This window comes from Paramormyrops kingsleyae, chromosome 1 (genome assembly GCF_048594095.1).
Source record: "Paramormyrops kingsleyae isolate MSU_618 chromosome 1, PKINGS_0.4, whole genome shotgun sequence".
NCBI lineage: Eukaryota > Metazoa > Chordata > Actinopteri > Osteoglossiformes > Mormyridae > Paramormyrops > Paramormyrops kingsleyae.
The window spans coordinates 8,717,946-8,730,617 of NC_132797.1; the positions used below are offsets into that span (position 1 = coordinate 8,717,946).

Here is a 12,672-nt window from a genome sequence, read left to right on the forward strand (position 1 = left end):
TCTCTCCAGCTCCGCTACTGCGTGCGGCTGCACTGGCTGCACTGGGGACTAAGGGGCTGCACCTTCTCCACATCTATACATCATACTTTTTTTGAGAAATCAGGTATAGACAGACCCTGGAGCAGTTGGGGATTAAGGGTCTTGCTCAAGGGTCCAATTGTGACATCACTTCATCGATTCTGGGATTCGAACCAATGACTTTCCAATCACAGGCATAGCATTCTAACCCAGTGATCCACACAGGGCCCCCTTTCTGCTGCTCTGCACGCACGATGTGGGCGCGTGGGCTGGGCGCTGGGGCTGGCGGCTGGCGGCTGGGATCCACCAGTGTGGTAGGTGTTCTCTCCTGAACCTCTGCCCCTCCACATGAGACGCTGTCAGGTGTTCTTGCTGCATCGGCGACTTTCTGCAGCCTCACCCCGGGTGGGGGGGGGGGCGTGTCGTGGAAAGCCGCTAATCCCCCCCCCTCCCCCAGATCAGTGGGGGACTCTCTCAGTCAACACAGCATATCTTGTTTCAATTTTTTGTTTTTCTTCCAGCTTGTGCTGGGTTTGTATCACCACGCTTTTGCCAGTTTGCCCATGCTTAGCCATGACGGCACAATCAGGGTGATCAGGCCTTGTGAAACCTGGGCAGGAAAGCCGACCCTCTGCCTGGAGACTCTGCCACATTTGCTGTCCATGTGGGTCTTGCTGAACTTGCATAATTAAGGTCCCTCTTTCAAAGGATTCCTCCTCCATTGTCTTCTCACATTCTTTCTTCCTCTCTTTCCCAGTTCATGCACCATTTTGTTTAATCAGTGTTGCCACACACTCTCGTCAAGTGCCTTGTGTTGTGAGAGGCGCTATATAAAAATGAACGGAGTTTGAATGGACTGTTTGGATTGGACCGGCAGCCACGTTGCTTTTGTCGTGAGCTTTCTTCTGAGTGTGGGATCTGTGCATGGCCGCTTTAGGCTGCAGCTGTAAGCACTTTTCATGCTGACACGCAGGTAAAAGTCGGTGGAACAGGAAGTCCCGAATGAGCAGGTCTGTCTGCTAAGCCTGGGGCTCGCGTTTGCTCTGCAACGTGGCTGAACGGCCGCACCCCCTTCTTCCATGGGAGAGGCCTCATGAACCCGGCGCCAGGGTTTTCCATGGGCCTCCCTTGGACGCTTTGTCCCGGCGATAGCATCAGCACTTCCGTGCCCGTAATGGCTGTTGTCTTTTCCCGATGACTTCCTGGCGAGTGGAGCACTTACCGGCAGAGGCTGGGGGCGGGTCGGAGCCAAGGAAATCCACTGTTTACTTTAATGATACTTTTAAGAGAAGAAAAACACACCTGCTTTCTCTTCCGGAGCTAAACTCCGCTGAGACCTTCTGCAGCACAAATGATGCAGCATAAGTGCAACAGAATGCTTCATTCATGTTCATGTTTCTGAGATAGAAGATATTCATTCATATATACTTTTAAGAAGGACTTTTGTTAATAATGTTGTTAAATTAAGAAGTTTCTTTAGTATATAACCAAAGAGCTGAGCTGCTTTTCATGGTCAGGGCTTCTAGGTGAGGCTGGATTGTGGTTTCTGAATGGAAAAAAAAAAACCTAGAATAAAATGGAAGGAAGATTTAAAGATATTTTGTTCCGAGCCAATGTTACTCCGAGATGAACATGCTGTGTCTTCATGCTCCAAAGCCTGGAAGCTCTTCAGCCAAGACTGTCAGCAGAACCGTACATTTTTTCCCATACATTTTGTTCTTTGTGGAACTGCAAGTTATTTAAATAATTATGGGATGGGATGTGGTTGAAAGATGGACGGGTATATAAAGCATTTTTTTAATAAGTTTATATGAATGATTAACATGTACAGAGATCACACCTGGTCTGCGCATGAAGTTTTAGCAGTGAACGGTAGATTCTTGTAGATTCTGGAAATGGACATTATCTCCCAGGTGGTTCCGTGTGACCCAGTGAATGAGTCGAATGGACAGCTGGTCCACCCGCGTGGTACAGAGCTTCTAGGGCTGGTGCTACAGCAATGTCTGCTTGGCTCTAATAGGCATGACTCAACCAGGTTAATGCCTCTTACTGGGATCCGGTTAAGCACAGCTGACAGGTGACATCCAGGAGTGTCGGGTGAAAAGGATTGTGGGGGATGACCTCCATCATCAGTTTCATAACAAGTCTGTGAAACCTCACAGCCCCAGGACTGAGGGTGTGAGTTCTATCCCTGTTCCCCCAGTGCTGTGCAGGTTCCCTCCCAAAGCCTGAGGCCCTGCAGTTTGGAGAATCGGTGTCTCTAAATTGCTTGTAGTATGTGTGGACTGAGCCACTAACCTACTGAGCCGCACAGAGGGATATAAAGTGTGGAACACAGTGGCACATTCATGGTGTGCTGAGGCTTCTCATTGTGCATCATCAGCACATGGTTGAGCACACAGATCTACATTTACACAGTCCAGTCCCCTTTCTTCCTTTATCTCTGACATCCTCCATCACTATGCAGTCAAGCCTGTTGTGAGTGGCTGATCTTCACGCCATTGAGGGATGCCGTGAGCGTGTGTCACGTGATTAAGGAAGCAGCCTGACACTGAAGTCGAGCTGCTGTGATGGCTTCCTGCAGGCGGTGACTGTCCCCAGTGCAACAGCGGGCAGCCAGAGTGACCTTTTCACAGAGCTGAGGCAGAGGTGGTCTTGTCAGGATCAGCCTTTAGCTTTCCATCTGTCACTAATGCTCTGTGTACAGTATAGGCACAGATATAGGCCATTCTCGATTCTAGTTTTTACCTCAGCCTCCATGAAAAATCATCATTCTAAACCAGTGTTTCCCAGTCCGGTCCTCGGAGACCCACAGATGGTCCATGTTTTTGACCCTCCCAGCTCCCACAGCAACAATGTGAGCTGTCCGGCAGGGAGCTGGGAGGGAACAAACATGTGGACTGTCTGTGGATCCCCGAGGACCGTATTGGGAAGCACTATTCTAAACCGATTCGACGATTTCACCTTGTATTTCTTTGAGGCTGAACACCCCTAAAGGTCAAATGCCCCTGGGCAGAGGTACTGGCACACTTGTCAAAACCCACCTTCACGACAGTGACCTTTCAAAGCATCGCTGACATGTTCTAGGCAGGTTCTAAATGGCCAGATAAAAGCTTCTGTTTGCCTGGCTGACCCAGCCGGGGCGATTATAGCTAAATATGTGGCATTTATGGACACCCATAATCTCACTAACTACAGGGAGGCATTTTCAAAAGGCACTTGTTGCTCTGTGCCAGGGTCATGTGCGGGCATCTCTGTGGCGCTCTAGAACCAGAGGTTCTGAACATATTGCTGAAGTGGGCCCTCCTGGCAGCCCGGTCTCGCCGCGGATGTGGTTCCCCATGGAAACACCGAGACATCGGTAATTATACTGCAGGAGCCGCATATTAACAATCCTCCTGCTGTCACTAAACTACAGGTTCAGGACCATTACCCAGAATGCCCTGCGTGGGCTGCACTGATGTGTAAAAACATCCTTTCTGCGTTAAGGACGTTTGGGGAGTCTGTAGGAAACATGCATGTTTTAAATGTGAGGGAATGTGGAGGAACAAATGGGTGTCACCATTGAGAAGATGGAGATATTAATGAAAGTGAGATGGTCTCTCTAGCTGGGACCTTGAAGAGCTGTGAGATTAATAAGGAACAGAGTTTAAACTCATTTCTTCCAATAGTTCAGGGTGACCTGAATCAGTTAATATTCTATTTGCTTTTGTTTGCTTGATGAGTCCACAAAAAAATGAGGCAATAAAATATATTAATTATATGACATCACAGAGTCCCTGCAGCCAATCATTTTCCGTGCCCTCGGACCCGGGGCCTGCACGTTTCGTCTCCAGCAGGCTGGAAATGAGCACTGCCTGTACGTGATATGTTCAAGTTTCCTCATTTTAAAGGTTAAAAGTGATCAGCCATTTTTTTTAATCGCTCAAGGAGAGAACAACAACCTCCAAAAACAAACATCCAATGACAGAAGCAGAGAGGAAGTGCCTCGGTGACAGGAAGTGAAAGTTCACACTGCAGGAACGTGGCTCCTGGCCTGACCCCATGGAGGGTGGGGGGCCGGGTGCCAGATTAAAGGGCCCCTACACACCACAGAGATGGCCTGAGGGGTCAGCTGATAAGAACGGAGTCGCCATTATCTGGCATCCGTGCCAGCAGCACAGGAAGGCATGAAAAAAGCAGCCTGCAGAACAGGCAGACAACAGGAAGTGACCCGGGTGAAAAGGGGCCTTTTTGTTTTTTTGTGAATGTAAGTGTGATGCCCCACATTGACATGTCTAGGCAAATGGCTGTTCAGTGTATCTTATCCTGTAACCCTAACCCTTATCAACCATACAGTGGCATCCATAAACATTTGTGTATATGGAAATAGGTACAGTCTTACATTCCTTTCTGTCATATTTTGCTGAGATAAATTACACATCTGCAATCTTTCACTATTCACGTGATTCACTCCACCCCCCCCCCCCCCCCCCCCCCAATAAGTGATGATCCATGCCAGCACAGCCAACCCCCCCGCCCCCCACCCATGCGGGCCCGTTGCGTGACACTTGTGACCATTCCGGCCCTGCCTGTACTCCAGCTGAGAAAAACACAATTAGAGGCATCATTATTCCAACAAACTAATTACCAACAAAAATAATTATCCAGCAACATTCTAATCCTTGGGGGGTCTGAATTTTCTCCAAATGCCCCTCAGAATGGGTCAGAGGACTGTGCCAAGCTGTACATAGGCCACATTTATATTTTAATATAGGCTAATACATTATACATGTAGTATTCTGTCAAAGAAAAAGATGTTTAAAGGATTTTGATGTTGGTGGAAAAACTATTTTGTCGGTCGAAGTGTCTCAGCTTAATCATTCCAAAATCACTCCTGAAGTCACTCCAGTATCTGCAGCAACTGTCCAATACGTCCATGTATTTTTTATTCAAGCCAAAGGGGTTCATCTAGCTATCCAACAAGATGTCAGGAACTTTTTGGAGAACAGAAGAAATTCTTATTTGTTTTTATTGTTACTGTTAATTTGCATATGTTCCTATGTTAAATCGCGCATGTAAGCATGATGAGACACATGAACGCTAGCCCTACCTGTAACACCCACCGCGGTGTATGGAAGCCCTTGTGTCACTCGCCTGTGTCACGATTCTTATGTTAATGAAGCTGAAACTGCACGTCCTGTGAGCTGCGATGCCCACTGGGTGTGTGCACGATCGACAGCGATGGAAATGTCAGCGTGAGAGGCTGAAGCCCAGCCCACACTTCCAGCCTATAGCAGGGTAAAAGTCATTTTAGAGGCACCATGATTCAGGGATTATTTCAACCCACTGAATATGGTGGAAAGAGGCAGAATTCTCTCCGCTGAAGAAAAGGGCTTATCTGAAATATGTAGATTACTGGTAGGTGTTTTTTTTACGTTGAAATGGAGCAGCATTATCAGGTCTTTCGGTCTGGGTAAAGTGAGTCCGGAAATGCCACAGTTGCTCAGGGTCAGCTGGGTAAACAGAATCAGAAGCGACTTGATTGGTTTGACTTTTCTTAGCCTTGCACAGATGGAGTAGCGTCTGCAGATACGCACAACTACCGCAACGCGGGCTGATAAAAACTGCGCCCCACACAAATTTATCAGTGTCTTTAGTGGCTTATGTTTGGCTGCCCTTCTGTAACCGTTTACCCAGCACAGACACGGGGACACCTAGAATGGCATATGCAAGGCCACTCACAGTGATTTAAAATACAAAGATATTTTTATATTTGTGAAAAAAAATGTTATAATATGTAGTATTGTAATTAAAAGTAACGGCAGAATGGTTAAGCAACACTCTAGACTGAACAGGTAAAAATACCTTTGCTGTTCTGCCTCAGTCGAGTTAAGTTACGTAAATTGTGACAAAAAATTTAGTCAAACCTAATCAGAATTCAGGCCACTTAAATGGGAGTGCATGGTCACCGAGCCGCGTCATGGAGTAACCAGGGTGCAGACCTACTCAACCAGACAGGGCCGGATGTTTATGCGCACATATTCGGAACAGTTCAGTCATTTGCACATATTGCTGTACTGAGGAACCTGAAGTGTAAGTGTGACCCCCCTCTCCCCCCTCACTGCATGTCCACAAAAGGAAAAGGAGCTGATATGAAACTGTTACTGCTATATGCATACTGTCCGACGGCGCTACCTGCCGAGTAAAAGACGCAGAAAACAGTCTCCTCTGTCACACAGCTGTTCTCACCTCGGAAAAGGCCGATAATCCCGCACATGTTTTGGCAGCATGTTACACTGAACTTGGCAGACTCTGGGGTTAGAGCTTGAATTTCATCTAATGTGCCTGAAATAAATATGTGTGCAATGAGGTAATCACGCGTTTGGCCGCAACTGTGAGGTGCCGAACCCCATGTGAGCGTTCGAACTTTTCAGATGGGTCTCAATTTATTGATTAGCTTTTAAGTCTAATTTATCATCATCTGTGTGTCACTTAAAGTATAGTAAAACACTGCTTATCAGATTATAAAAATGTAAATGCACCGCCCATCAGAATTCGTATTTCTGCTTTTACCTTTCTCCAGACTTCATGCTATACACACACTATAAAACGCTGTATCCATAAATGCATTGAATACCAAAGGAGATCAAAGAAACGTCGGTGCCTCAATAAACTGGGGCTGAAGCCTCCAGTGAGCGTGTCGGTGCGAAGCGGCTTCTCCTTCCGCCCGTCTCAGTCTCTCGGTAATGGATACCGCCTACACACGCTAAAACCTTAGAACGGGTCGTGCGGAAAAAGGACAGCAATATCATGACAATGAGGCTGGTTAGTATTGGCGATAAGCCCACGCTGCTGCAAGTGATTCATTATCCCAAATAATTATAATCTTACTTCCCGGATCAAACGGAATCCACATCCGCCTTAGACACCAACGCGTCTGGGTTCTGGTGGTAGATGATCATGAATTAATATGATTACTTCAGAACAAAAATAGATAAATTTATGTAGATTGATACACGAAACACGTTTAATCTAAAAACATAAAACTTAAGTATTCGTTTTCGTTTGGTTAAAAACAAAGGCTACGTACGTCGAGACCGCCGTGGTTGGCTTATACATCGTTACTTGTTATTGTAATTAAATACATGTAAATAACCAGAAATATCTAATTAGAATTTATTATATACGGATATTATTGGTGCTCTCATTATTGCCTGTTATTTTCACCCTTTTTACTCAGTACAGCCACAAAGACCATTAGGCTTCCAAATACGACTGAAGTCCCAGCGTGCTTGAGACACCAGGAAACATGATCGCTAGGAAGGGGCTCCGATCCCCCCCTTCCACTGAGACACCGCTGTTTGTTTGCGCTCGCCTGATCCGGAGCGGAAATTCCTTTCCGTTTTTGTGAATGACAAACTTATTAACAATTCATCAACACAGTCTGTTCCATCCGGCCCCGTTTCCAGGACGACCACTGCTCGGCGGCCTCCTATTGGCTGGCGCACATAATGTAACCATTGAAACGCTTCATGTTTGTATCCATTCAGGAGCTTGCCGCTGGTGAGAGCACAGCAAAGGGGTCGAGCCGCCGTCTGGAAAGGATCTTTATTCAAGTAAATGGATTTGGGGGAGCAACCGTGATTCATCGAGATACGAGCAGCATTTGAAACAGTATATCGTGCGAAAAGAGCCCCTTCGGATTTTAGCTACAAGGCGCTGCGATAGTGTGGTTCGGAGGCGCAGCGGCGTTCAGTGACTCATTGATAAATATACAGGCGATGCGTGCGGCCGCATGAATGAGGCGCCGAGAAGCGACCATACTCCGCTATCGGGCTTTCCCTGCATAACCGGATAGGTTCGGCGTAAAAACAATAACTATTCCTTTTATATGTGTTTTTCTCTAAATTATTCGCATCGTATTTTTGCGAGGAATTGTTGCCTTTGGTTACCTTGAAGCTTAGTTTCAGGGGAAAAAAGGTCTATATCTAAAATACAGGTCCTATTAAGGCCGCGTGAAAATAATATTTCTTAAGCCTTGAAACTAGGCTTTCTACTAATGCTAGATACGGTGAGACCCGTTCTTTTGGATTCGGCGATGGCGATCAGCAAGACAGCGGAGTGGCTGAAGGAGCAGCTGGAGACGCGCAGCGGCCGCCTCCTGCTCATGGACTGCCGCGCGCAGGAGCTCTACGACTCCTCGCATGTGGAGACGGCGATCAACGTCGCCATCCCGAGCCTCATGCTGCGGAGGCTGAAGAACGGGAGCCTGCCGATCAAGTCGCTCCTTGCCAGCGGCGAGGACCGTGAGAAATTTGCGCGCAGGTGCAAGACTGACACGGTTATCCTGTACGACGAGTACAGCCGGGACTGGAACGAGAACATGGACCGGGGCTCGGTGCTGGGGCTGCTGCTGCGGCGGATGAAGGACGAGGGGTGCAAAGCCTTTTACCTAGAAGGTTCTTATTACTTATTATTATTTAATATGTGCGTTGCAATGCCTGTTTACCATTGAAATGCAGTGGCGTATGGTTAATCTGTCAGGGTCTTGGGGACGTGTTCCGTGACTGTGGCTTGAGTTAATTCGGGTCACCAGTATTCATGTATTCATGTATCTGCTTCTGCAGGGGGTTTCAGCAAATTTCAAGCTGAGTTCCCGGGCTTGTGTGAGACCAACTTGGACAGCCCCTCATCCAGCAGTTCACCCACAGCCCAGGTCCTGGGTCTAGGAGGCCTGCGGATCAGCTCCGACTCCTCAGACATTGAGTCCGACGTCGACCGCGACCCAAACAGCGCAACCGACTCTGACGGCAGCCCTCTGTGTAACGCCCAGCCCTCCTTCCCGGTGGAGATCCTGCCCCACCTTTACCTGGGCTGCGCTAAGGATTCCACCAACCTGGACATTCTGGAAGAGTACGGCATCAAGTACATCCTGAACGTGACTCCGAATCTCCCCAACCTGTTTGAGAATGCCGGGGAATTTAAGTACAAGCAGATTCCGATATCGGATCACTGGAGCCAGAATCTGTCACAGTTCTTCCCAGAGGCCATCAGCTTCATCGGTGAGAACATGCTTTTGAAAGTTAGGGCCATTATGGAAGACGATGCGTCTGAGAGGATCTTGGTGGCAGAAAGCCAGAACACAGCCGATGCGCAGTGTAGGGTCTGATTATGGCCGCTAAGTCTGGCCATATGGTTCCTAAATCTGGGTAAAGGGATGAGGTGCAATCAGGAGGTGCTTAAGTCTTCACTCGACAGTGCAGATTAGTCAGGGTGTCCGGTGATGTGCTGAAATGCTGACAAAAAGGCATTTTCACCAGCCGGCTCTGCTCTCTGCGTCACACACACGGCACTGACGGCCCGAAATGTACGTGAAGACAGCGGCCATTGTTAGTGCTTCTCGTGGGGGGGGGGGGGTAGCTGTGGTACGGAGACTCGTCATGAATCCCTGTGAGGGGGGGGGGTGTCATCTGAGCAGGAAGGAATTTCTCCCGGAAGCAGCAGAGCAGCTAATCTAGGGCACTGCGATGTTTTTCCCTCATGGGGGGAGAGGGAGAGAGAGAGGGGGATAGAGAGAGAGGAGGTGGGGGGGGGGGGGGGGGAGAGAAGGCTATTTGCAGGGAATGCCAGCATCCTGTTAGTCCTCACAGCCGAACCTCATGACTTCCTCTTATTCCTAAATGCTTCAATAGCGCCATTGTTAGTGATACAATACTTGGGTGGATCATTTAATAGACCTTGATTGTTGATTCCTGTCTCAGATACTCTAAGCCATGTTGAAAAATGGTCTTTGTTTGGTATTACGGACCATGTTTACTGGTGCTTTTCTGTCACATGGGATTCTTAGGAAGGGCTCAGTAATTATTTAGAAATGATGCCCAAGGCTTTTGTGTGTGTGTGTGACAGTGAGTCTTTTAAAAATTTGACACTAGTCTGCAAGTTTTCTGGCTGTTTCTTCTGGACGCATGAAACCTTTTGCCTTTATACTTGTGCCGTATTTGGTCTTTCATCCGGTCTTTGCCTTTCAAGCTGAGCGTCACCCTCATGCACTGTTTCATTTTCCCTACCTCTCCAGACGAGGCCCGCGGCCGGAAATGCGGAGTACTGGTCCACTGCCTGGCCGGGATCAGCAGGTCCGTCACCGTCACTGTGGCCTACCTGATGCAGAAGCTCAACCTCACCATGAACGACGCTTACGACATCGTCAAGATGAAGAAGTCCAACATTTCGCCCAACTTCAACTTCATGGGCCAGCTGCTGGATTTTGAGCGGACCTTGGGCATCAGCAGCCCCTGCGACAATGACCTCCCCCCTCCCGGCTCCCAGCCGCTCTACTTTAGCACCCCCACCAACCACAACGTCTTTCAGCTGGACCCCCTGGAGTCTACGTGAACCTGCATCCCTCTAGCCAGGAGGTGACCACTCATGGAGGGGGAAAAAAAAGTTTGTCTCCTGTCAAGTGAGCTTAACACGATTGACGCAGTTGTCTTGAGGTGACAGCTGTGTTCCACGGAGAGGGGTGTGTGTGCTCTATCTGACACTCAGAAGCAGCTGTTATGAGCAAGGAAGCAAACAAGGAAGGAAACCTTTCTCTTTCTCCTGGACTCTGATTTTATTTGTCCAAAAGTTGGGAAATCATGTGACTGGCCGTGTGTCAGGTGACCGCAAAGGCTGATGTTTATGGGTCTCAGCGTTTCCGACGTGTGTGTTTTAACTAGCACTTGCACCTACAGACGTTGTCAAGCAGGGTGTAGATATCTCGTCTTCTGTGAAGACTTGCCCGGGTGGGGGGTGGGTCCCCCCAGGTCCTAAGGGTGTTCTACTCAATACTCCATTTTATTCGTGCGGAGTAGTTTGAAACATTTATACATGTGTATACATTTAATATAAGACTCTACGGTAAAGATTTGCTCTTCTCATAAACCGGCCAATGAAAATAAGGGCCTACAGTGTTTCTTTATGTAACCCTACGTATAGGTTGATGTTCTTGTTTTGATAAACCAAAAATGTTTAGATTTTGCAGATTTCAAATGTGTATATTTGTAATATATTTTCTTTGCTCGATGTATGGATTCGCCAATCGGCTCGTTCCCCTGCCCCCTGTGTGGTGGGTTAGGCCACTTATTTTCACCCTTCTGTACATCCAGGCAGTAGCTCTGCATTGGCCCTTATCAGCCCGTCTGTCACCACCGACTTGGGCAAACACAGCCCATATCAGTGGATGGTTACAACAAGAAAAATAGGTCATTGTGCTCAAATCCATACATTGACAAGGCTTGCTAGTTAAAGTGGTCGCTTAAGTTTAATTTCTGCATGCAAGTGTAATGCGATTTAAGGGCACTACATAAATGCACTGAGGGGCTTTCTTTGGATTTTTTTTTTTGGGGGGGCACCTTCTCCCAGGGACCTCTGAGGAGGGAAAAAGCAGCTTACTTTGAATCAGAGCTGTGGACTGATTGGATCAGTGACAATCTGAGGACTAGACTCTGTCTTCTCTTCAGGGCTGTTTTTTGCCAAATGCATGTTTGATGTCAGAGAAGTTGACCGGTTTGAGGCTCAGTGTATCCCTGAGGGGGGCGCTGTCCTGCCACCACACTGTCACGTAGATGCTGGTGTGAGCAGGCATGGTCTTCAAGTGTAAAGGAGGTATAAGTTATTAATAAATTGCTATTTTGTCTATTGAGATGACTTGTCTGTTTTCTTTTGTGGGACTGGGAATGCGAAGGGGATCCGTGTGACGTCACGCGCGCTGAAGCCCACACTGAATGGCACTTCCTGAAATGTCATGTGACTCAGGACATCGGCAGGGCATGAAAACATCACACATGGATGATAATTTATCACTTTATTACGAAAGGAAGGAATGGCTTTGTTGTTTCGCTGAAATATTTCAGCATTCATAAAAACACTTTTATTAATGTAATGTGTGTTGTGTGTTTTAATGGATGCCAGCACTGATGAAGGCCCTGTTTGGTAACTACGTCTCTATGATATGTTCTAGGTTCAGTCGGACAATGAAATATGGCACAGTGTCACTGAGAGCAGTGTCCTTACAGCACATGTGCAGTCGGTGGTGCCGACGCCTCTGGTCATGTGACTATGTGCTGAGCCCCTTCGCACGTCTGTCCGTCCTCGTGCGAGAGCTTTTCCTGGCCACCCCATAATACAGGCTGCACAACATTTCAGCGGCTTAAAAATAACCCGGGGGGGCCGTGGCCGCCGCGCTTTGTGGTGGTGCTAATCCGCGCTAATGGCTTCCGCTCCCCCCCCCGCACCCGTCACCGACACCCACTTTTGCTGTCTTCCATCGGCTTCCTGTCAAGCTGCAGCTTGGATTCTGTAACACACACCGCAGCCGCTTTCGGGCGCGCTGCCCCTCTGCTGTATGGAGACCCTGAAAGGTAGGGGGCCGGCCGAGCTCGGCAAGTGGGCGGGGCCTGGCTGACCTCAGCAGGTGGGTGGGACTGGCCAGAGAGTGGGTGGGCGGGGCCTGGCTGACCACAGCAGGTGGGTGGGACTGGCCAGAGAGTGGGTGGGCGGGGCCTGGCTGACCACAGCAGGTGGGTGGGACTGGCCAGAGAGCGGGTGGGCGGGGCCTGGCTGACCTCAGCAGGTGGGTGGGACTGGCCAGAGAGGGTGGGCGGGGCCTGGCTGACCTCAGCAGGTGGGTGG

The 12,672-nt window shown here is 48.5% G+C and overlaps 1 protein-coding gene across 1 annotated transcript; it reads left to right on the forward strand.

Annotated features, from left to right (window-relative positions):
• Nucleotides 1-7,521: 7,521 nt before the first annotated feature.
• dusp6 (dual specificity phosphatase 6) lies at nt 7,522-11,683 on the forward strand. Its single transcript, XM_023809071.2, has 3 exons — nt 7,522-8,459; nt 8,628-9,062; nt 10,076-11,683. Exons 1-3 carry the CDS (start codon nt 8,060-8,062, stop codon nt 10,390-10,392), a joined length of 1,152 nt encoding a protein of 383 aa, XP_023664839.1. The 5' UTR covers nt 7,522-8,059; the 3' UTR covers nt 10,393-11,683.
• Nucleotides 11,684-12,672: the final 989 nt, after the last annotated feature.